Source organism: Myxocyprinus asiaticus, chromosome 16 (genome assembly GCF_019703515.2).
Source record: "Myxocyprinus asiaticus isolate MX2 ecotype Aquarium Trade chromosome 16, UBuf_Myxa_2, whole genome shotgun sequence".
Lineage (NCBI taxonomy): Eukaryota > Metazoa > Chordata > Actinopteri > Cypriniformes > Catostomidae > Myxocyprinus > Myxocyprinus asiaticus.
Window position 1 is genome coordinate 621,087 of NC_059359.1, and position 25,681 is coordinate 646,767.

The 25,681-nt window shown below is 40.1% G+C and overlaps 1 protein-coding gene across 1 annotated transcript in view; it reads left to right on the plus strand.

The window, feature by feature from the left end:
- Positions 1 to 986: 986 nt before the first annotated feature.
- LOC127453646 (KH homology domain-containing protein 4-like) overlaps positions 987 to 25,681 on the plus strand; it is a 32,366-nt gene continuing 7,671 nt past the window's right edge. Inside the window, exons 1-10 of the mRNA XM_051720202.1 lie at positions 987 to 1,124; positions 2,926 to 3,103; positions 7,690 to 7,806; positions 7,887 to 7,966; positions 9,879 to 9,931; positions 10,026 to 10,186; positions 19,185 to 19,396; positions 19,500 to 19,560; positions 21,830 to 21,887; positions 25,425 to 25,636. Of these exons, the coding sequence (XP_051576162.1) occupies positions 1,096 to 1,124; positions 2,926 to 3,103; positions 7,690 to 7,806; positions 7,887 to 7,966; positions 9,879 to 9,931; positions 10,026 to 10,186; positions 19,185 to 19,396; positions 19,500 to 19,560; positions 21,830 to 21,887; positions 25,425 to 25,636 (1,161 nt within the window). The 5' untranslated portion in view covers positions 987 to 1,095. The remainder of the gene's footprint in view (positions 1,125 to 2,925; positions 3,104 to 7,689; positions 7,807 to 7,886; positions 7,967 to 9,878; positions 9,932 to 10,025; positions 10,187 to 19,184; positions 19,397 to 19,499; positions 19,561 to 21,829; positions 21,888 to 25,424; positions 25,637 to 25,681) is intronic.

Consider the following 25,681-nt stretch of genomic DNA (forward strand, 5'->3'; position numbering starts at 1 on the left):
TGTTCACGGGGTACTATGTTCCAGGGTTCTATGTTCCCAGGGTCCTATGTTCCCAGGGTCCTATGTTCCAGGGGTTCCATGTTCCAGGGTCCTATGTTCCCAGGGTTCTATGTTCCCAGGGTCCTGTGTTCCCAGGGTTCTATGTTGCCAGGGTTCTATGTTCCCAGGGTCCTTTGTTCCCATGGTTCTATATTCCCATGGTCCTATGTTCCCAGGGTCCTATGTTCCCAGGGTCCTGTGTTCCCAGGGTTCTATGTTCCCAGATTTATATGGTACATACTGAACACATGAAAAAGGGTCCAACACGGACACATATCGATGCATAACTCGGACGAACAAGGTCGGATCGGCCCCAAACTAGGGTCGATTGTAGTCCTGGTGGTCCGAATTTGACCGAATGTCCAACACAGACCCGTTTAGATGCATAACTTGGCCATAACTCGGGTCGATGGTAGTCCTGGTGGTACCCAAGCGGATGATGGCTGTACATCCAGCAGGGGAGCCATGGTCACGCACCAACCCCCACCCCCCTCCGGGGAATCTGGGGAACATAGGACCCTGGGAACATAGGAATGACCCCACAAAGACAATGTTAAGCTTCATTTAACGAACCAAATAGCTTTCAGCAGTGTTTGATGTAATGGCAAATGATTTTCTAGTACCAAATTAGCAATTTAGCATGATTACTCAAGGATAAGGTGTTGGAGTGATGGCTGCTGTCTAGATTTGATCAAAAATGACTTTTTTCAAATAGTGATGGTGCTGTTTTTTACATCAGTAATGTCCTGACTATACTTTGTGATCAGTTGAATGCCACTTTGGTGAATTAAAGTACCAATTTCCTTCTGAAACAGCAAAATCTGTACATTATTCCAAACTTTTGGCCGTCAGTGTATATCGGGTTAAAATCAATGAATCCGCTTTAATGTTATTTTTTATTTTGTTTATTTGGTCAATGGCTGATGACGGCGCGCATGCGCTGCTGGAGCGGAAGTGACGCACACTGGGGTGTTTGCTCTGGCTTGTGGATTTGCTCGAGTGGTTCGGTTCAGTTCAACTCGAATTACATAAGAATCAGAATCTCAAACTCATCTGATGTCGTTCAGTGTCACACACACGAGCGGGTAAGTGTGTATAAGTGTGTTTGTGTTCAGTGAATGTGCCGTTTAAACAGTTGAATGCTGCTCAGTAATGGCGGATGTTACACAACAACAACCGGATCAGCCAAATTAATGTAATATATTAAAATATATCTTCATATTGAACAGAACGTGAATAACTGTTATCCGTGCGGATCACTAATAAAATAAACATGGACTGTTTGCGTAAGAACTGTAACAGAATTGTGAGTTCTACACATCTAGCCAGTACGTGTTTATTTCTTAAATATTTGTGCCAGATCTGGAGGTGTTTTCATCAATTAATAAGAGATGTGTAGAACTTTCAGATGAATTTAACACATTTGATCATGATTTATACAGTGTTGGGTTTGTTTGGGCTCATGTTCTGTCATTGTGTGACTTGTCCTGTTTGTTTGTAATCAGGGTTGGGAGGATTACTTTTCAACTGTATTCCACTACAGATTACATGCTGTGAAATGTCATTTGTAACATGTTCCTTTAGATTATTCAAGGTCCGTATTAGTAACGTAATTTAAATACAATGGATTACTTCTCCAGTACTGATACATTTTTACTTGTTTCAACTATAAAAATATCTGCCAGTACAGTGAGATACACATGTAAAATGTAAATTTTAGATTAGCATAAAGGTAAATATTTACATGACAATTTACACAAGGTTTATTTGTATTTCTTCTGCTCCAAACTTACTTCAAACGTACTTCTCTGTCTGCTCGTATGAATGTAACACATCATAAGAAAGTGTTTCACCGCTGTTCAAATGCACTTTGGATCACATCATTTATATGTATAAATGTTTTCCATATGAAAGGACTAAATATTAAATTAAACAAATGTCAGCCTGGGTATCTCAGCGAGTATTGATGCTGACTATCACCCCTGGAGTCGTGAGTTTGAATCCAGGGTGTGCTGAGTGACTCCAGCCAGGTCTCCTAAGCAACCAAATTGGCCCGGTTGCTAGGGAGGGTAGAGTCACATGGGGTAACCTCCTCGTGGTCTCTATAATGTGGTTCTCGCTCTTGGTGGGGCGTGTGGTGAGTTGTGCGTGGATGCCGCGGAGAATAGTGTGAAGCCTCCACACATGCTAGGTCTCCATGGTAACGTGCTCAACAAGCCACGTGATAAGATGCGTGGATTGACGGTCTCAGACGCGGAGGCAACTGAGATTCGTCCTCCACCACCCGGATTGAGGCGAGTCACTACGCCACCATGAGGACTTAGAGCGCATTGGGAATTGGACATTCCAAATTGGGGAGAAAAGGGGAGAAAATCCATATTTTGATTACTAATGATTTAAATTGTAACTGTAAAGGAATACAGTTACTAATATTTTGTATTTCAGATACGTAATCCCGTTACATGTATTCCGTTCAACCCTGTTTGTAATCCACTGTATACTTGTGTATGTGTGTTTATTTACATATATATATAATGACAAAACACCTAAACTACATTTACAATTATGCATTTGGTAGACGCTTTTTTCCAAAACGACTTACAGTCCATTCAAGGCAAAAATTGTATCAGTCTGTTTGTTCAGTGGGTATCGAACCCATGATCTTGGCATTGCGAGTGGCATTCTTTATTGTCATTATCAGTAATTGTACATCTGTATTGTGGAAGTGTTTGCTGCTGTATTTGAGTTGTTGTGGTTCTCGGTTCATGCTGTCAGACATCTGAACTCTGATCAGTGTTTGTGTGCTGCAACAGTGTAATCCAGCATCTGCAGCTTGTGAACTTTAGACACACAATGAGAGTGTCGTGAATGTTATGTGTCTGTCAGGCGGCGCAGTAAATGGGATCAGCCCGGCCCGGTGTCTGCTGGAGATGGGGAGGTCGGATCTGCCCCCACAGGAGCTCTGGACGCTGCCGCTGCAGTCGCCGCTAAAATCAACGCCATGCTGGTGGCCAAAGGCAAACTGAAGCCGTCTCAGATCAGCAGCGCTGGACCTGCAGATAAAGTGAGTGAACACACAGACAGTGGGCTCCAAAAGTCTGAAACCACAGTCAAAATCTGGGATTATTTTGTTCAGTTAAACCTGGAAATTAAGTTTTAGGTAAAACAAAGGAAGAGTATTTCAGATTTCTATATAACTACTGAAATGATGGTCAAATTTTCTAGCTTGTGTGGACGTTGTATTTTGGGTTCGCTATACACAATAATTTAAATTAATTAAAACCAACTGAATGCTGTTCATAAGACTCTAGACTGTCATTTAAGGGTTAAACTTCTGCCACACCGAGTCAAGTGACACAACAACATGCCATTGATTTCCGTGAAGCGCTACTACGGAAGCAGCGCCAACAAAAGTGCCTCTAGTAAGAAATCACTAAGTTTTTTCATTGAAACATGTTTGTTTGTAAAGAGGAGAGTCTCAGTTTCATTTGATATGCTGCTTTAAAAAAATCTGTTCATTTTTCTCTCGTCAGCGCACTGATAAACATGACGTCCACATATGTGGACACTCGTACTGCATTTCCTCAAAAGTTGAAAAACATGTTAATTAATTGTACATGTTAGTTAGAATAACTTTCAACTCTAACAAATCTGTGGGCCATTTCACTTCAAGTTAATATACATTTAGTTATATTTTATTACGTTATCACTGTACAATACGGTTCTATTCATTAACATTAATAAATGCATTCCTATATTTACTGTGTATTATCACATTGACAATAAATGAGTTCATCTGAAAACTGATAAATGTGTCTTTCAGAGGCTTTATATGGAGTTAGGATGAAAATAAGATGCATTTTAAACTGTTCTGAGATCAGTGCAGACAGACAGCACACTGGAGGTTAAGTCATTCACTAAATAGGGTGCAAGGGAGCATCCTATAGCTCTCTATGCAGTTAAGTGCATTCACTCCTAAAATCTGATCAAAAGTTCAGTTTCAGGCTGCAGATGATGTTTGGATCACTCAACATGTTTGACAGACATGTGACAATGATAATCAGTACATAGATTCAGAATTTATAATGTATCATTTTATTTTAACATGATTGACAGTGATTGGATGATGCTGGACATTACTTTGAATCTGAATTAATTATGCTAATTTATGATGTAATGTCTGTAACGTCTCATAAACATGAATAATCAACACTCCTGGAAACATCATAAACTATTTGATGAAAAACAATCTGACTTTCTATAACTTGATATTATTTAAAATTTCACAACTTAGTCCCGCTGTCCACATATGTGGACATACATTTTTAGGAAAAGTATTTGGTCTAGAATTATTATTATTTTTTTGCATGTTTATTAGATGTTACTAGTTGCAAATCAAAAAGGGAAATGGAAAATGCACACGGCAGTCACGCTCGGGTCTCAGGAGCTTAAAGCACACAAAGTGTCAGGGGCGTAGGAACGATTTGAAAAATGGGGGGTCACATTCTAAATCTCATCAGCCTCTCTTCACAATATGACAGTTTTAAAGAATATGTTTTATGTTTTTAATAATACGGTTGTGCTCAAAAGTTTGCATACCCTTGGAGAATTGGTAATATATGTACCATTTTTAAAGAAAACATGAGTGAGCAGGCAAAACACATTTCTTTTATTTCTTATGGGATTCATATTCAACTGTAGGTTATAACAGAATGGCACAATCATAAAACAAAACATGGCAACAAAGAAAAAAATGAAATAAAGTCTGCATACCCTTAGTTCTTAATACTGTGTATTGCCCCCTTTAGCATCAGTGACAGACACGACATGGAATTTTAAAGGATTTGTACCAAATGAATTTTAGAGGTCGAGTGCCAGTCTTCATTGAAAGTTTTTAATCGAACAGACTTTTTAGAGTTAAAATAGCAAACACCTTGTCTAACCTACATAAACAAGGACTTGGAGTACCTCAAGGAAGTATCCTATCAGTAACCCTCTTCAGTATTAAAATAAATAGCATTGCAAAAGTCACTGGCTCTGATGTCCTCTGTAGTTTATATGTAGATGATATCTGCATTTGCTACAAGAGCAAGTACATGAATACTATCGAGTGAAAAATCCAATTGAAGATAAACAAAATGCACTCCAGGTCAACACAGAACAGTTTCAAGTTCTCACAAACAAAAACCATCTGTATGCATTTCTGTCAGCTTCGTTTGCTACACAATGAACCAGAGCTGTTTATGGATGGAGTCCCCATTAAAGTTGTTAAAGAGAACAGGTTTCTTGGTATCACTTTTGACAACAAACTGTCTTATATTCCTCACATTAAATCACTAAAAAAGAAATGTTTAATGGCTATGAATGTTTTAAAGGTTTTATCCAAAACCAAATGGGTAGCAGACCGCTCAACTCTCATGAACTTGTACAGAACCATGGTACGCTCAAAGCTGGACTATGGAAGTATCATTTATGGATCAACTAGGAAGTCATACGTATGACTTTTGGACACTGTACACCACCAAGGTATACGACTAGCTTTGGGAGGCTACAGAACATCCCCAATCCAAAGTCTCTATGTGGAAGCCAATGAAACTTCCTTGGAAATCAGACGCCTAAAGTTGGCCTTAGAATATGCAACCAAACTGAAAACAATGGCTCGATGATATTAAGGTCAGGAGACTGTGATGGCCACTCCAGAACCTTCACCTTTTTCTGCTGTAACCACTGGAGGGTCAACTTGGCCTTGTGTTTAGGGTCATTGTCATCCTGGAAAGTCCAAGAGCGTCCCATGCGCAGCTTTCGTGCAGAAGAATGCAAATTGTCTGCCAGTATTTTCTGATAACATGCTGCATTCATCTTGCCATCAATTTTCACAAGATTCCCCGTGCCTTTAGAGCTCACACACCCCCAAAACATCAGTGAGCCACCACCATGCTTCACAGTGGGGATGGTATTCTTTTCACTATAGACCTTGTTGACCCCTCTCCAAACATAACGCTTATGGTTATGACCATAAAGCTCTATTTTGGTCTTGTCACTCCAAATTACAGTGTGCCAGAAGCTGTGAGGCGTGTCAAGGTGTTGTCAGGCATATTGTAACCGGGCTTTTTTGTGGCATTGGCGCAGTAAAGACTTCTTTCTGGCAAATCGACCATGCAGCTCATTTTTGTTCAAGTATTGTCGTATTGTGCTCCTTGAAACAACCACACCGTCTTTTTCCAGAGCAGCCTGTATTTCTCCTGAGGTTACCTGTGGGTTTTTCTTTGTATCCTGAACAATTCTTCTGGCAGTTGTGGCTGAAATCTTTCTTGGTCTACCTGACCTTGGCTTGGTATCAAGAGATCCCTGAATTTTCCACTTCTTAATAAGTGATTGAACAGTACTGACTGGCATTTTCAAGGCTTTGGATATCTTTTTATATCCTTTTCCATCTTTATAAAGTTCCTTTACCTTGTTACGCAGGTCTTCTGACAGTTCTTTTCTGCTCCCCATGGCTCAGTATCTAGCCTGCTCAGTGCATCCACGTGAGAGCTAACAAACTCATTGACTATTTATACACAGACACTAATTGCAATTTAAAAAGCCACAGGTGTGGGAAATTAACCTTTAATTGCCATTTAAACCTGTGTGTGTCACCTTGTGTGTCTGTAACAAGGCCAAACATTCAAGGGTGTGTAAACTTTTGCTCAGGGCCATTTGGGTGATTTCTGTTATCATTATGATTTAAAAAGGAGCCAAACAACTATGTGATAATAAATGGCTTCATATGATCACTATCCTTAAATAAAAGACAGTTTTTTGCATGATCAGTCATATTTTCAAAATCAATGCCAAAATTACATAATTTCTGCCAGGGTATGCAAACTTTTGAGCACAACTGTATATCATATCATTTGAACAAAAGCATATCAACGGAACTTTTAAGAAACATTAGCATTTTTTATGATTCAACTTCAAGAAATAGAACTAAAATGTTGAAACCATGTAGGCTTATGAATGAAAATGTTCATATTAAAAATCAAAATAATTGTTATATAATTTAAAGAGAGAGTTCACCCAAAAATTAAAATCCTGTCATCATTTACTCACCCTCATGTTGTAAAAACTCAACTGAAAACTAAATTTCAGGTAGATTGTAGACTCAGTCACCATTCACTTTCATTGTATGGAAAAATGATGAAAGTGAATGGTGACTGAGGTTTACATTCTTCCTAACATCTGTTGTGTTTCATGAAAGTAAGTCAAATAGGTTTGGAATAATGTGATGGCAAGTAAATGATTGGGTGAACTTCTGTAAAGCAAAAGAGCGACATATTGAATATTTAATACATTCTGAAGCTTTTCACTCAAATTGCTATGCTGATAAAATCATAATATATTATGTTAAAATGCAAAATAGAAGGATTTTCATTAGTGCCCTCTCTGTCTGCTTTAGTAGCAATATAAATATGATTAATGAAGATAAAATAATCATACACTTATTACAGTTCAGTTTAATGGGTTTTATTGACAAATAATCGTCCTTTTTTAAATTGAAAAATAATTGCAAGAAAGTGTGAAGTGAATAATCAGCACTAAAAGTGCATAATTACAATAATCAAAGCATCAGAGTACTGTAATAAATCAATCTGAACTGTGTCTCTGTAGGCTGCAGGTGTTGGTGGTAATAAGGTGAAGGATGATCTGGTCGTAGCAGAGGTGGAGATTAATGATGTTCCTCTGACCTGTCGGAACCTGCTGACCCGTGGACAGACTCAAGATGAGGTCAGACCGCAGACTGGCTCATGTGTTCATATTCTGTATGTGTGAGTCATGTGTTCACTGTCCCCCCCCACCCCCCACAGATCAGCAGAGTGAGCGGTGCTGCAGTGTCCACCAGAGGGCGCTTCATGTCAGCAGAGGAGAAGGCCAAAGCACTGCCGAGGTGAGGGACAGATACGCACACTCGGCTCAATTGACCCCCAATGCCCCGCCTTAAGTGTTACTAACCAATCCGATCTTCCATACACCCCCGAAAAATTTAAAATTGCACTTCATGAACACTTTATACTTCAAACATAAACCCGGTCTGATTTTGAAGGTCTACTTGTACTACATTTGTATGTAAAATAAATGCTCATAAACAAAGACACCGGAGTGCATGTGCTCTTTTACTCGTCTCATGCACAAAAACACTGAATTCAATGCAAATATGCTGTAAACAAAGAAAATAGAAGTTGTAAACACATTCTTTCATTTTACAATATAGATGTAATGTGCTGATACGTCATTATATAATATGCCTGGTGTTTTGTCTTAATCTAAATTTAATATTTATATTACTGTGCCTGTTATATTATTCAAGCATTAAAATAGCAGTGAAGTTTGGTGATTCATTTGGACTTGCTTGTAGTAAAATATCACATGAAAGCAATATTTTACTACAAGTGTAGACAAACAAATTGCAAAACCTCACTACTATTTTTATTGCAAGGATAATATATAACAAAGTATTCTTAATTTAATTTTGATGTAATTTTGCTATTTTTCTCACCGTGCACAAGAAACCTTGAATTGAATACAGATATGCAATAATAAAGACTGCGAACCAGTGTTTTCTTTTATATAAGTTTTAAATTTGTGCATCATATTTTCTATACCTGTTCTTCCTTAATGTACATTTCACATATATTTATATCACTATACCTTGTGTTAAATTATGCAGGCATTAAAAACCAGAAGTTTGTTTGGAACATACTCGTGTGCAAATATAAAGAGGACGTATATTTATACAAATATATAAAAAGCAGTTTCTACATTCCTTAAAATGCATTAAAAACATGGAAAGAAGGGGGCCTGGGTAGCTCAGTGGTAAAAGACGCTGGCTACCACCCCTGGAGTTCGCTAGTTCGACTCCAGCCAGGTCTCCTAAGCAACCAAATTGGCCCGGTTGCTAGGGAGGGTAGAGTCACATGGGGTAACCTCCTCGTGGACGCTATAATGTGGTTTGTTCTCGGTGGGGCGCGTGGTGAGTTGTTAATGGCTGCTGCGGAGAATAGTGTGAAGCCTCCACATGCGCTATGTCTCCGTGGCAACGCACTCAACAAGCCACGTGATAAGATGCACGAGTTGGAGGTCTCAGACGCGGAGGCAACTGGGAGGACTTAGAGCGCATGATGAGCGCTTGAGAACATGATGAAACAGTTACGCCAATTTAGTTAAATAAATGCTTTAACAGCGTTAAAAATATTAGTCTTATGGTTTGACAGCTGAATAAGGTCCAAAATAAATATGTTTGTAGAACAGCGCCGCCTACTGTACAGGAATGACATTGTTTTTCATTTTATTCGTTACGGTCTCGGTGTAAATAGAAAGTCAGCAGTTTGTCTCACAAATTCGTCACAAATTTGGTGTGAATAGACCCTTGCACTACAAATGACTATTTTCTCTTTTCAAATGACTGTGGTAGTTTGCCTCGATTCTGATTTACAGTCTCCACATTTTTAAATCCATCATAATGTAATTTCTTAAATAAAAAAGGTCAGATAAAAATGCTTTGCAATGTCACTCTTCATTCCAGCCCATGTAAGAATATTATTCATTCTACTAATGAGAATATATGTCTAAAACTGCAAACGTTCATAGCAATCTCCCATTTATTCCTATACGAAGTTCTGCAAACCTTGTCAGAGTGAGCAGTGAGGGGGTGGAGCTTAGCGAAGCGTCTATTCTGATTGGTTTCTCTAATTTCATCTTTAGGCCTGACTGGCTGCACCATCATCTAGCAAGTGATAACATCACAACATGATAAACATGACTTAAATAATTATAAATCTGTGATCTCTCTGTTTTCTTAGCGACCGTCCACTCTACCTGCATGTTCAAGGGCAAACCAGACAGTTAGTGGACAGTAAGTGACATGAATAATATATTTATAATACTTTTTGTTCTGTGTGTTGTGAGGTCAGTGTTTAACATCACTGTGTGTGTGTGTGTGCGCGCAGAGGCAGTTAACAGGATAAAGGAGATCATAACTAACGGTGTTGTGAAGGCAGCCACTAACTCAACCTACAGTGGAGCGACTGTCACGGTGTATCAGCAGCCTGGACCCGCGCCAACACCCACACTGCCCCCTGCTGCACATAAAGCACACTATACAGGAGGAGTAAGTGCACTTCACACAGTGAGCTTTCACACCGCCTGTGTTTGTGCTGCGTGAGAACTGCGGCTCTCTACAGACGATAAAGTGATGTATGGTAATCTATGTAGTAGGCTTGCCACAGTGTTACTGGTTATACTCGAACGATACTGAACTCACATGGAAAGGGAGACTATTCTGTAGGTTAGGACCTATCACAGAAAAGGCACGGTCACCCTTAGATCAATAGCGGCAACAAGGAACCCTCAAAAGAAGTTGATCAGAAGACCTGAGCGCTCTGGTGGGGGAGTAAGGGTGTAGAAGGTCACTGATATATTGGGGCGCGAGACCAGATAGAGCCTTGTAGACAAAAATCAGAATTTTAAAATCGACCCTGAATTTCACAGGAAGCCAGTGTAGAGACGCTAAAACCGGGGAAATGTGATCCCTCTTTCCTGACCCTGTTAAAATCCTAGCTGCCTCATTTTGAACCAGCTGTAGGCGGGATAATGCAGTTTGGGGGAGACCAGTGTACAAGGAGTTGCAATAGTCTAACCTTAATGAAATAAGTGAGTCGATCACAATTTCCAAGTCCTTATGGGAAAGAAAATGTTTTACTTTAGCAATGTATCTCAGGTGGAAAAAGCTACCCTAGACAACAGCACTGATCTGCTTATTGAAAAGGAACGAGGAGTCTAAAATCACTCCAAGACTCCTCACATGATCTTGTACATTCGATGACAGAGGACCTAACTGGGCAACCAGGTCAGGTAAGGAGGACATGGAGGAACCTCAAATCAGACCTTCGGTTTTGCTTTCATTTAATTGTAAGAAATTGTTTGCCAGCCAATGTTTAATATCTTTGAAGCAATTTAGGGCGTTCTCAGATGTACTTGTCTACACTCACTGGGGAATAAAATTGTGAATTGTCAGCATAACAGTGATAGGATATGCTGTACTTATTAAAAATAGAGCTCAGAGGAAGCATATACAGTGAAAATAACAAGGGCCCTAATATTGACCCTTGTGGGACACCACACTGTAATTGAGCCGACTTAGAGGAAAAAGTCCCTAAATTTACAGAGAACGTCCTTTCTTTGAGATAGGATGAAAACCACTGGAGGGTCATCCCCTGGATGCCAACCACACACTCCAGATGATTGAGGAGAATATTATGGTCGATAGTGTCGAACGCGCCCCCGAGATCTAATAAAACTAAGACGACAGGTGAACCTGAATCCATGGAGAGTAAAATATCATTAGTGACCTTGAGCAATGCAGATTCAGTGCTGTGCAAGTGTCTGAAACCAGACTGAAATATATCTAAAATGTTAAATGTATTTAGATAGGAGTAGAGCTGAGAATAAACAACTCTCTCCAAAATCTTGGAAATAAAAGGCAGTTTGAAGATGGCTCTGTAATTGTTGTTTATTGCCGGATCCAAAGAAGGTTTTTTAACAAAGGATGTAGAATTGCATGTTTAAAACTACTTGGAACAGCTCCACTTGCTAACGAGCTGTTAATTATTGCTGTCACACTGGAACTGATAGTCATGAAAACTTCTTAAGAAGGCGTGGAGAAAAAATATCCAGCTTGTAACTGGAACACTTCATCTTGGAGACTACATCTGCTAACTGTGCTGATGAAACTGGTTCAAAGTGAGTCAGGGAGCTGGACGGGGAAGGTATTAGTGGTTGATCAAATCGTGCCGGTACAGTCGCACCTTTATTCTGCTCAATTTTGTGAGTAAAGAAGTTTAAAGTTTAAAAGTGTTTCACAGGTCTCTTGAGTGGCATCCAGAAAAGCATTTTTAGTAGGGTGTAAAACAGACTCAATAGTTTTGAACAATACTTTTGGTCGATTTGCGTTATCAGAGATTAATGTAGAGAAGAACTTGGCTTTAGCTTCCTTTACTGCTCTCTGATTGTTTGTTAAACACTCCTTTAAAATATCGTAAGAGACCTGAAGCTTGTCTCGTTTCCACTTGCGCTCAACTTTTCTGCACTCTTGTCTGAGAGCGCGGGTGACGTCATTTAACCAAGGCTATGAAACACCTTTAACTCTCCTTGGCTTGAGCGGAGCGACATTATCAAGTGTAAAAGTACAAGATTTTATTAAAAGCTTCAACCAATGATTCAGTGTCAAGTCCAGCTAGGACATCATCTGTGAAATGCGTTAGATAAAAGTCTGAAAACAGATTGGCAGTAGATGAGTGATGTAAGGTTCTGAGAAAAAGTAGGTATTGGACAAGTAGACACAGACTCAAACATTATTGAATAATGGTCAGAAATGCCAATATCTAAGAACTCTTAAGTTGGACACAGAAAGACCATAAGATAACACCAGATCTAATGTATGACCCATATTGTGAGTAGGACCAGTGACATGTCGTACAAAATGTAAAGACTCAGTGAGGGAGATAAATTCATTTACCAGAGGTTTTGATGGACAGCATACGTGAATATTAAAATCCCCAAGAATCAGGAGTCTGTCACCACGAGACACCAGTCCAGAGAGAAAGTCCAAAAATTGTTGGATGAAGTCCCCATTAAATCTGGGTGGTCTGTACACAAGTGCACAGAAAGCAGGACCCAAGATGTCAGTCTTTAACAATTGGACCTCAAAACTGGAATACATGTCCATAGGCAGCATTCTGCATTTAAAAGCGTTTTTAAAAACAGTGGCAACACCACCTCCTTGCCATGAAGTCCGTGAATGACATGAAACACAGACCCCCTCAGCGTGAATCGGAGATGCATCCAGCTGCAGACTCGCATCAGGTTCAACTGTTGGTGAGTTGTGTGAGATAACACGGACACTACATCACCGAAGCGGCTGCGGGGGAAAGATCAATGCCACTCCATGCACATATTTTGTCAAAAATATAGCATTCGAGTGCATTATAATCGTTTCCCATCATTGTGATTCCAAGACACCAGTAAAAACATATTCATGACGGAAGACAGATACTCAAATGACTGTGAGGAAAAACCGCAGCACTTTTATTTTTATTGTTTGGCATGTTCATGTTTTACATAGCCTGTGTTCTCTTTGAGGCGTGTTGGTTGAGGTTTCTTGAACAACACACAATTTAGTCTGATTGCACTTTATTTTTTTAGTTTCATTTTCATTTTGTTAAAGTAAATAATAAATAAAACTCAAAGTTTAAAATCAAGCTGGCTCATATTATTGTGTAGGCTACTGAGCAACGAAAATTACATCATAGCACCACTGAGCGTCCAACCAACGGTATTAGTGGTATAACCGGTTTTGAACACGGATACCTCTTTCCAAAACCCTGCACATCAAAGATATCATTGCGACCGACACCTAGCAGAAGACTGTCATCCCATGGTTGTCAAACACAACAGTAGCAAAATAGCGCCCTCAACTGACAACTGTAATGAACAAAATGGCATAAAAATGGCATTAAGCCTCAATAACTCACTGCAACTACAATACTATGAGAACGAGCAAAATGACTGACAGGCAAAAAGCGTCAGAGACGGCACCTTTAATTATTCACCATTTATGATGAGAGAGCCACTGAGAACTATTACAAATCTAATTTACATGAGGAGGATCACCTTTACATCTAATTAAATTACATTTAATGAAACGTGCTATAGAAACTGCTCGAATCATCTGGAATCACTAAATTGAAAGTGTTTGTGTGTGGACCTTTATTTTTCTTTCAAACAGTGAGCAAGTAGTTCACTCCAGTATTTCATGGTGCTTCATTAGAGCATTTATAGCAAAGTTTATAAAGCATTTCACCATATTTTCCACTAAGTTCAGCATTCAACACGCAGAATTAAAGGCTCAGTGCTGAAACTAATGAAATGCTTCTTTTTTTTTTTAAAGCCACATTTTTATTGCCTTATCAGTACTTTACTCATCTGCCACAACAATTTAATCTCTTTTTATTCTATGAATTATAATTTTTATATATTATCTGTCTGCCAATCATCACGCTGGTAAGGACCCAGCTTTTTATATATTTATCACCTATATTCACCCAAAATACACAGTCTGGGGCAAAATGAAAATTGAGTGTCCACTACATCACACACAAAGCTCTGAACCCTCAACCAAAACTCCTGGATCCCAACACATCCCCAAAAAACATGGGTTGTGTTTTACAATCTAGCCTATACAATCTAGAGGGGGTCCAATAAAATCGATGCAAAATCTTAAATTGCATCAGACACACCCTTGCATCTCTAGATGCAGACTTGACATTTTTAAGAATCCTAGCCCACACTCCCTCCTCCAAAAACAAATTTAAATCTTCCTCCCATAATCTTTTGAGGGAATTTAAAGCTCCGTCCCCCAGACTCTGAATTAGCAGGGAGTAATACACTGATGCCTCATGACCTTTTCCAAAAGCAGTAATCACCTCTCCCAGAGTATCTGCCGCTTTAGGGGGGTGCGTGCCACTCCCAAAAACAGTGCAGAGAAGGTGGTGAAGCTGTAAATACTTATAAAATTGAGATCTGGGAATCCCTAAATGATGAATCAAATTTTCAAAAGGTCTCAACACTCCACTCTCATATAGGTCACAGAGTGTAGTAACCCCCCTCACAATCCACTCTGACCAGCAGAAAGGGGACTTATTAATACATAGTTTAGGGTTCTGCCATATGCTTGAGGCAACGTTTAAATAAACATCCAAATTAAACACTCTGGACACTTTTGTCCATATCGAGTGTAAATGCAAAATAACGGGGTGCGACTTAACCTCTCCGGCTAGTTTGATCGAAAGGCTTTGCAGTGGCGAAATAGGGGCAAGAACTTCCTGTTCAATACAAAACCAGGGAGGAGCTCTCTCAGGTGGAAGCGACCAATGAACCAAATGTCTGAGACCGAACGCATAATAATTAAACAAAATCTTGGGTAAGCCTAACCCACCTTTGTCAATCAGCCTATGTAACTTACTGAAATTTAACCTGGCACGCTTACCATTCCAAATGAAGGACTTCACTATGCTATCAAATTGCTTGAAATAAGAGAGGGGGATGTCTATAGGGAGAGATTGTAACAGGTAGTTGAATTTTGGAATACAGTTCATTTTAATAACATTAACCTTCCCAATCATAGATAAATGTAATGAAGCCCACCTGTCCACATCATTCGAAAACGTCTTTATTAAGGGATCAAAATGAACTCTGACTAAATCAGACAAATTTGCTGGGAATAAAATTCCCAAATACTTAATGCCCTGTTTTGGCTGACCAGAGTCTGATCATTCGCTACTGACCACATGATATTGATGAGACGCCGAATATTATCAGAAGAGCTGTGGCCCCGAATAAACTCCACCTGATCTATATGTATAAGTGATGTCATAACTTTATTTAATCGATTAGCCAGAATTTTTGACAATATTTTATCGTCTAGTTGGATGAGGGAAATTGGATAGTAACTTTTACACTCGCTTGGATCTTTGTCCTTTTTAAGAATCAGACTGATCCGGGCTTGTGTCATGGTTGGCGGAAGCTTTCCATTCTTTAATGATTCAGAATAAACTTCTAACAAAAGTGGAGCCAATTCTGTAGCATAAGATTTGAAAAACTCAGCGGCAAAACCATCTGGCCCCGGAGCCTTGACTGTAGGTAGGCACTTAATTACCTCATCAAGCTCCTCCAAGGTTATCTCAGAATCAAGAGAACTCCTTTGTTCAGTCGTCAGTTTAGGAAGTTCTAATGGTTCCACAAAATATCCTCATCAGTAGACGAAGACGTGGAACTATAAAGATCAAGGTACAATTCTTTAAAAGCATTATCAATATCAATGGCCGAGGTAAATATTTCACCACCAGCAGATTTCACTGAGGGAATGGCAGAAAAGTCCTCCGACTCAAAGTATGACTGTCTTGCCCTGAATAACCAAAACTCCACCTTCTGCGACAAAATAGTATTATATCTGTATTTCAACCGGGTCAGTTCTCTGAGGCCATCAGACGACATTCGGCACTTCAGCTCTGCCTCGGCACTTTTAATATTTCCTTCCAACTCCACAAGTTCTCGTGCTTTGGGTTTTTTGGAGAATGAGGCATACTGTATGATCCGACCCCTAAGAACTGCCTTAAGTGCCTCCCAAGCCACGCCCACAGAGGATACTGCGGACCAGCTGGTCTCCATATAAACATTGATTTCAGTCTTAAACATTTGTTGGAAATCAGGATTTTGCAAAAGGGACACATTAAAGCGGCAACTATATGATTTCTTTTTCTCCGAATGTGGCAACATCTATAAACTCACCAGGATGTGATCTGAGATTAAAATGTTTCCAATTGAGCAATCCACAACAGATGAAATGTGGGATTTGGATATAAAAAACAATTCTGTTCTAGAATAAATCTTATGGACTGATGAAAAAAAATGTATAGTCCCTACCAGATGGGTTCAAAAGTCTCCAAATATCTGTAAGACCAAGATTTTTACACATTCTGTGAAGCATCTATGTTGCTCTAGGGGGCTTACACACTTTTGCTCCACTGTGATCAAGGACTGAGTCCATCAAAAGATTAAAGTCTCCTCCCAATATTATATCATGAGGGGTGCCAGCGGTTTGCAGCATCCCTTCAACATCTATAAAAAAGCCCTGATCATCAGCGTTAGGTGCATAAATATTAGCCAAAATCAACCTTTGCCCCTGAATTTCAGCTAAAACAATAATGACTCTCCCTAATTTATCTTTAATCTGTTTGAGACATTTGAATTGTAGATGTTTACTTATCAGTGTAATGACTCCCCTGCTCTTACTTGAGCCAGCACTAAAGAAAACATGTCCACCCCATATCTTCCCAAATTTTTCAGCTTCCTGTGGGGAAAGATGCATTTCTTGAAGAAACACTATATCATATTTCTTACGCTTAAGAAGAGAAATAACCTTCCTTCTTTTTATGGGGTGCCCCAACCCATTCATATTCCATGTGGAGAGAGACAATCCACTCATATTAACATTTGACATTTTGACATAATAGAAAAAATAGATTGTGTCAAAAACTAAATTATACAGACCACATTCCCCATTAGTGAAACAATCAAACCCCGAACTTCCCCCCGAACAAAACAAACCCCGCATTAACCCCGCACACGAAAGCGCCAAGCGGCGACAATCCCTCTAAACTCAAAAGATCCATGAACGCCCACGAGCCCCCACGACAGCTTTGCCATCGGATTATTCCATTTTTATTATTCAAAATAAACCCCAGCCAATAGGCAGAATGAACACAAAGAACGTGTAGATTCATTCACAGAACTGTCTCAAAGGTATGTTCCTTCACAAAACAAATTCCAGCTGATATAAAACCATTCAGATTCCTCGGACAGACAAACGAATGATCAGTGAGCCAGCTGTTATGAGTTCAGCGGATGACGTAATCATTCCAATGTCCCGTAAAAATACTCAACAAAACAAATTCCAGCCAGCAGGAGGAATAAGCATGAAGAACGAACAGATTAATCCACAGCTGTTCCAAAAGAGTGTTATTCAATAGAACAATACAAAAAGAAACAAAACCGGCATCCCGGTTCCCCGGATGGTCGAGTCAATTCACTCGGAGGCCGCATAAAAGTATATATCATGACTTACTCAATCCGTCAACTTTATAAAAGACATCCTTTGTGTGAGCATGTAGATATTTTTTGGTCATCCGTAGTGCCCACTCTCAAACTGGCCGGGAACTTCAATGCAAAAGTAATCTTCCATCAGTGCAAAAGTTTCTTTAAGGAAAAGTGTTATTCACAAAACAAACTCCAGCTGCTCGGCGGAGCCAACGCAAAAAGAAAAAGACACCAAAATGATGCCCAGCTTCCTCAAAAGCCAGAGTAAGTACAGTGAGTCGACCCACTCACATGAGAAACACCCAATGGTTTACTCACCCATTGATTCAATAAAAGACATTGCCTGATTGGGACATGTAAATACTTTGCGACCGTCCTTCATTTCTATTCTCAGTTTGGCCAGAAACATCAGAGCAAAAGTGATCTTTCGCTGATGTAAGAGTTTCTTACATTCCTTGAACCGATCGCGTTTCTCTCTTGTCGATCTCGCAAAGTCCGGGAACACGAAAATATTATGGTTCTTCCAAGAAAGCTTCCCTTTGCTCCTCGCCTGGCGCAACACAAGATCTTTATCGGATGATCTCAGAAATTTGGCCAGGATTGATCGGGGCCTTTCTCCCTCAGCAAATCTGTGAGCTGGGTCTCTGTGAGCTCGCTCGATTTCCAGTTTATGGCCTGTTATGTTGAGCAGACTCAGGAAAAGCTCGTCTAGGAATTTCACCATATCTCTGCTCTCCTTATGCTCAGGAATTCCAACAATTCGAACGTTATTCCTGCGGCTTCTATTCTCAAGATCTTCAAGCTTTTCAAGGAGATGTTCCAAATCAACTTTGGTCGCGGGTGGATTAGTAGTTAATCCCCTCTCCGAAGACTCCAGACAATCGTTTCATATCTCAACATCAGTCACTCTTGTAACTAACTCAGAGAATTTTATTTCCATCACCGTAATCGATCGACGTATTACAGCAAGATCCTTCAAGTCAGCAAGAACCTTCTTCAGCATCACCGACATGTTGGACAACTGATGCTGGATCTTCTCTCCCGCCACGCCATCCAAATCGAGTCCCCGGTTTGTAGGCCTGTCGGGGCTTTCATCCTGAACACGTAAGTGTCTTTTAATGTCTCCAGAGCCCGAGGATTTTGACTTCTTTGCCATGTTTTGCCTCAGAGAGCAAATATGTAACTGGGTGTATCGAATTTCACCAGATTATAACATGAAAATAATAAAAAATTTAGCAAAGTGTGTAGAGCTCGTCGCTCACACGTCTGCTTCTTGCATGGCATCACGTGACCTCTCCTGAAATGCTTCTTATGTGTTCAGTGTAAATACTGTCATCTGTTCATATACACATCATAAAAACATGTCACTTCTGTACTGCAGACACAACATGTATAAAAAAAACAGGCTGTAGACTCGCAACTGAAACCCTAATGTCTCTGTCTCTGTTTTTCAGATGCATTACGTTCAGGATAAGCTGTTTGTGGGTTTGGATCAGGCGGTTCAGGGCTTCTGTGTGAAGGAGCGTGTCGAGGGGCCGAACTGCTCGTACCTGCAACACATTCAGGCAGAAACTGGAGCCAAAGTCTTTCTGAGAGGAAAAGGATCTGGCTGTCTGGAGCCCACGTCTGGACGAGAGGCCTTTGAGCCCATGTACATCTACATCAGGTGTGTATAAACATCACACACACAGGGTCACTATAGGAAAGATTTCACCTGCTAAATGACAAACAATTACTCGGGAGGATTTATGAGTTTCTCTTTCTTCTAGTCACCCGAAACCAGAAGGACTTACTGCGGCAAAAACCCTGTGTGAAAACCTGCTGCAGACTGTGAGTTTATCTGTCTGTCTGTCTCTAGTTGCATATAGTGATGTAATGAGGATATGTGCATTCCTACTAGGACTTATTTAACATTCAACAACGACAATCCATGGTTTACAGGAAAACTCAGGCAGCTTCGTCATGCCAAAGAGGATGCTTACAGAAGTGGGGATAAAATCTTGTACAATCAGAACAGAAACACATTGATAAAAGAAATTAGAGTGGCTAAAAGTAGCTACTCTTGAGAAGCTGAAAAACAAGTTTTCAGCTAACAACCCTGCATCAGTGTAGAAAGGCCTGAAGGACATTACTAACTTCAAGACACCATCCCCCAACTCTGTAGTGAATCAACAACTGACTGATGACCTGAATGTGTTTTACTGTAGATTTGGAAAACCCAGTCACACACCCCACACCCGCTCTGACCTTCACTTCACACAAACATCAACACCTCTTGCAACCCCCCTCCTCCCCTCTCCTGCTACTTAACCTGCACTTAAGATCTGTGAAGAGATTGTGTGCCGGGTCTTCCAGAAACAAAAGACAAGGAAAGCACAGGGCCCAGACGGTGTTTCACCCACTTGTCTAAAATCCTGTTCTGACCAACTGGCCCCCATCTTCACACAGATCTTCAACAGATCACTGGAACAGTGTGAAGTTCCCTGCTGCTTCAAACGCTCCACCATCATCCCTGTCCCAAAGAAACCCAAAGTCACAGGACCTAATGACAACAGATCCGTCTCTCTGACGTCTGTGGTCATAAAGTCATTTGAGAGACTGGTGTTGGACCACCTGAAGGACATCACTGGACCCTTCCTAGATCCCCTTCAATTTGCTTATCGAGCAAACAGATCTGTGGATGATGCAGTCAACATGGGGATTGCAATACATACCTCAACATCTAGACAGACCAGGGACATATGCAAGAATCCTTTTTGTGGACTTCAGTTCGGCTTTCAACACCATCATCCCGGATACTTTCCAGACCAAATTAAACCAACTCTCTGTTCCCACGTCTATCTGTCAGTGGATCACCAGCTTTCTGACGGACAGGCAGCAGCTTGTGAGACAAGGGAAACTCACTTCCAGCACATGTACAATCAGCACTGGTGCCCCCCAGGGATGTGTGCTCTCCTCACTACTCTTCTCCCTCTACACCAATGACTGCACTTCCAAGGACCCCTCTGTCAAACTCCTGAAGTTTGCAGACGACACTACTGTCATCGGCCTCATCCAGGATGACAATGAGTCTGCGTACAGAAGGGAGGTTGAACGGCTGTCTGTCTGGTGCAGTCAAAACAACCTGGAGCTGAACATGTTTAAAACAGTGGAGATGATAGTGGACTTTAGGAGGAACACCCCAACACTGACCTCCCTCACCATTCTAAACAGCACTGTGGCATCAGTGGAGTCATTCAGGTTCCTGGGCACTACCATCTCACAGGACCTGAAGTGGGAGACCCACATTGACTCCATTGTGAAAAAGGCTCAGCAGAGGTTGTACTTCCTTCACCAGCTGAGGAAGTTCAACCTGCCACAGGTGCTGCTGATACAGTTCTACTCAGCAGTCATTGAGTCTGTCCTCTGCACTTCAATAACTGTCTGGTTTGGTTCAGCTATGAAATCAGACATCAGAAGAATACAAAGGACAGTTCGGACTGCTGAGAGGATTATTGGTTGCCCCCTGCCCTCCCTTCAAGAACTATACACTTCCAGAGTGAGGAAAAAGGCTGGAAAAATCACTCTGGACCCCACTCACCCTGCCCATTACCTTTTCGAACTGTTGCCTTCTGGCCGACGCTTCAGAGCTCTGAGCACCAGAACCGTCAGGCACAAGAACAGTTTTTTCCCACAGGCTATCCATCTCATGAACAGTTAAAACTGCCCCAGTGAGGAATAATTATGTGCAATACACAGCTTAGTCTATTTATATTTATCCAACATATCCTACCTCTTCTGCCATTACATTCCCTTGTTTCTGTATATAACATATTTGTATTTGTACAAACGTGTGTGTGTGTGTGTGTGTGTGTGTGTGTATGTGTATATATATATATATATATATATATATATATATATATATATATATATATATATATATATATATATATATATTAGTCTTATTGTGTACTCTCTATTTGCTTTTTATTTTTTATTATCTCTGTCTTGTATTGTTGTACACTGGAAGCTTCTGTCACCATGACAAATTCCTTGTATGTGTAAGCATACTTGGCAATAAAGCTCATTCTGATTCTAATGTGTGTTTGTTGTCTGGCAGGTTCATGCTGAGTATTCTCGTTTCCTGAATCAGATGAGCAGTGTGATGCCTACACAGGGTGAAACACACACACACACACACACACACACACACACACACACACACACACACACACACACACACACTAACAGCTCTGCACATCAGTCCTGTTTAATCTCTTCAACTCTATGGACACGTCGGTTGGTCCAAAACGGGGCGCTATATTGTGAAAAAAGTTTACTCTTAAAATGCTCAAGTCCCCATATACATAAGTCAGGCATATGGGATCTCGTTTGAAGCTTAGAATCTGAACTTTTCACAGATAACCATCACTTCTGCATTTATGTTACTTAACAAAATAAAGCCTCAAAACATTTGCATCGCAAATAAGGCCACCTAGTGGTTATTTGGTAGAAATATTAATGTGAAATATAAAAGCCTTTAAAATAGCACTTAAATCATATATCAAATGAAAGCTCTTGTTCTGAGGAATGTGACTGTACAGTTTATTTTGTTGCACTAATACCACAGTTTAAAATTTTTTCAAAAGAATCGCAAAGTGAAATATGATTTCTGTAAGTCATCAAATACATACGTTTCTTTTATGCTCCGATAACTGCTGCTGTGAGCCCCAAATAGTCAAAAACTTTATATCTGCTTTTACCATAGGAAGTTCTCTAAAAATATGCCATTGTTTACTTGTCTGTGAGCTTGCTTGGCTGAATAATCCAATGTTATATCTTAGATGTCCAGAACAAAATATGCCATCCAGAAGAAAAAGCATGCAAAACAAATCATCAGAAATACAGTTGTGCTCAAAAGTTTGCATACCCTGGCAGAAATTGTGAAATTTTGGCATTGATTTTGAAATATGACTGATCATGCAAAAAAACTGTCTTTTATTTAAGGATAGTGATCACATGAAGCCATTTATTATCACATAGTTGTTTGGCTCCTTTTTAAATCATAATGATAACAGAAATCAAAATGCATGATCAGTCATATTTTCAAAATCAATGCCAAAATGTCACAATTTCTGCCAGGGTATGCAAACTTTTGAGCACAACTGTATATGTTATCGACTATTGATGAAAAAGTTTTCTGTGTCATCACAAAGGGGAGGATCTCAGCTTTCTAATGACACTTAGATTGAGCTTGTAGTCCACTCAGAGGCCGAGATATTCAATGAAATAATGAGGGTAGTGCTTGAACTGAAAATTAGACTGAATGTCTATGGACGAGCACATCTGTGAGGGATAAAATGCGTTAGAGCGCCACCTACATTTCAGATCGCATTTTGTGTTTGAAGAGGATAGAGGGAAAATTATATTTTCTAGAACTTCCTGCCATCTAGTGGAATAAAATAAGACTATTTGGAATATTTTTTTGTTAGGATAGCAAAATTTTTTGCCAGTTAGTCCACAGTATGTGTAAATAGTGAGCTTTTAAATTTGAGTGTGATAAATTGCTGGCGGCAGCCCAAAAATGCTTCAGAGTTGAAGCAGTTAAAGCTTGCTCTCACTGTTCAAGAATCAAAGTACAAAATGAAGTGAATCACACTTTGTTTCAGCACTTGCTTTAAAAAAGTAAAACCCATCTGACAATGCAGGTTTCACTCACTTTAATTCAGAATAAAACCCATCACTACCATGTGACGGATTTGTTCTTCTCTGCAGTGAAACAATGAAAGTAAAATATGTGTTAGTGGGATATGTAAGAGATAATTTACGATCAGCCGGTCCTTATTGCAAAATAAACCTTGACAAGCTGATCAGGACTCTGACACGAAGAAGGGCTTTCTTTTATCATGCTCAATGGGTTTATTTTGTGAGAATGATCCTGCTTATTACACGGCTACTTACGAAGTAAATAAATAAATAGACATGAAATATACATTTCAGTTAAAATTGTTATTATGTGAGAAGAAAGAAATCAGTCTCTAGAAACGGCTGAATTCCACCTCTGGTTTGCTTCAGAGTTCTGTTTGTGTTATACATTGTGTAAATGATCATCTTAACTGCTCATTATCCCGCTTATTACATAACTAAATAAATGAATAATATATTTAGATATATTTATTATTATTATTTTATTTTTTTTTGTCCCCTTTTCTCCCAATTTGGAATGCCCATTTCGCACTACTTAGTAGGTCCTCATGGTGGCGAGGTTACTCACCTCAATCCGGGTGGTGGAGGACAAGTCTCAGTTGCCTCCGCTTCTGAGACCGTCAATCCGTGCATTTTATCATGTGACTCGTTGTGCATGACACCGCGGAGACTCACAACATGTGGAGGCTCATGCTATTCTCCACGATCCACACACAACTTACCACACGCCCCATTGAGAGCGAGAACCACTAATCATCACCACGAGGAGGTTACCCCATGTGACTCTACCCTCCCTAGCAACCGGGCCAATTTGGTTGCTTAGGAGACCTGGCTGGAGTCACTCAGCACACCCTGGATTCGAACTCGCGACTCCAGGGGTGATAGTCAGCGTCAATACTCTCTGAGCTACCCAGGCCCCCTATTATTTTTATTATTAAATAAATATATGGACATGAAATATTGTTTTGAGTTTAAATCTGTTTATTCGCCTACTTCGAGATTGCAGAGTGATACGAGAAGTAGGAAAGATGACTCTCAATACCCAGATTAATGGTCTGATATCACTTAATCCACAAATGTGTGCTCATTATTCCATAATATTAAGACCGCTAGATGGCGCAAATGACCAATTAGAATGGAGTATTCCAGAGGACTGTGCAATAAATGAATATATCGGCATTTAAAGGTGCTGTAAGCGATTTTAGCCATTCTGCTTCCACGAGACTGAGCTGTTGGATTAGCCACGCACCCTCTTTCCAAAACCCGCCCTCCAAATATACCAAATGAGCTTTATTGAGACCGACATGAGCAGAAACAGTTGTTAAAACAACAGCAGCAAAATAGCGCCCTCCACTGACAACTGTTATGAACAACATGGCATAAAAATGGCATTAAGCCTCAATAATTCTCTGATACTACAGAACTATGAGAACGAGCAAAATGATTGACAGGTCGAAAGCATCATTGTCCACTGACTCATTTTTGTTTGTTGTTTACAGAGTCTAGAGCTGTCACAGAGACCGGTGAGATATCTCACAACACTTATTTCAGTAATATCTTTCAGGGAGTAGGAAAATGTTTCGCATACCTTTCCATTAAAAATCGCTTACAGCACCTTTAATGACAATGGTAGAGATATATATATATAATAGCACAACTGTTGTAATAATATGGGACTGAATGTGTAGTTTATATACTGTACATAAAAACACGTTATCGTTTGGTCAGCAGTGGCTTTATACATCACATCAGTATGCTCCACTGGCCGCTATAGCTTTAATATGTCTGCTGTTTCTCAGAGAGCAAGAATATCAACAGCTCAACATCGAAATGTGTTTCATACACACGGCCCAAATATTTATATCTTAGTGTTTCGGTTTGCTCTGCTGCACAAATATTAACCCCTGGTATGATAAGTTCCATTGGAATGATATATATACTGTATATATATGTATATAGTCTTTTTCACAGTGATAATTCACACTCATAAACTTTCTGTTTCTCGACAGGTTTTATTCAGCCCCCTCCTGTGAATGGACTGCCCCCCCAGCCCCCATATTACCCTCCTGCAGGCTTTCAGCCCTCTTATCCTGCACCTTTGCCCCCCCCACAGCCTGTCCCACTTCCGTATTCAGTGCCACCTGCAGCGCCCGTTCCTGTGCCACCTCCAAACGCCCAGTACCCTGTCACACCTGCTCCAGCATCAATTATACCAGCACAGGTCAGCACCAGGTCACACACACACACAGCTGTTCATCACGATTTT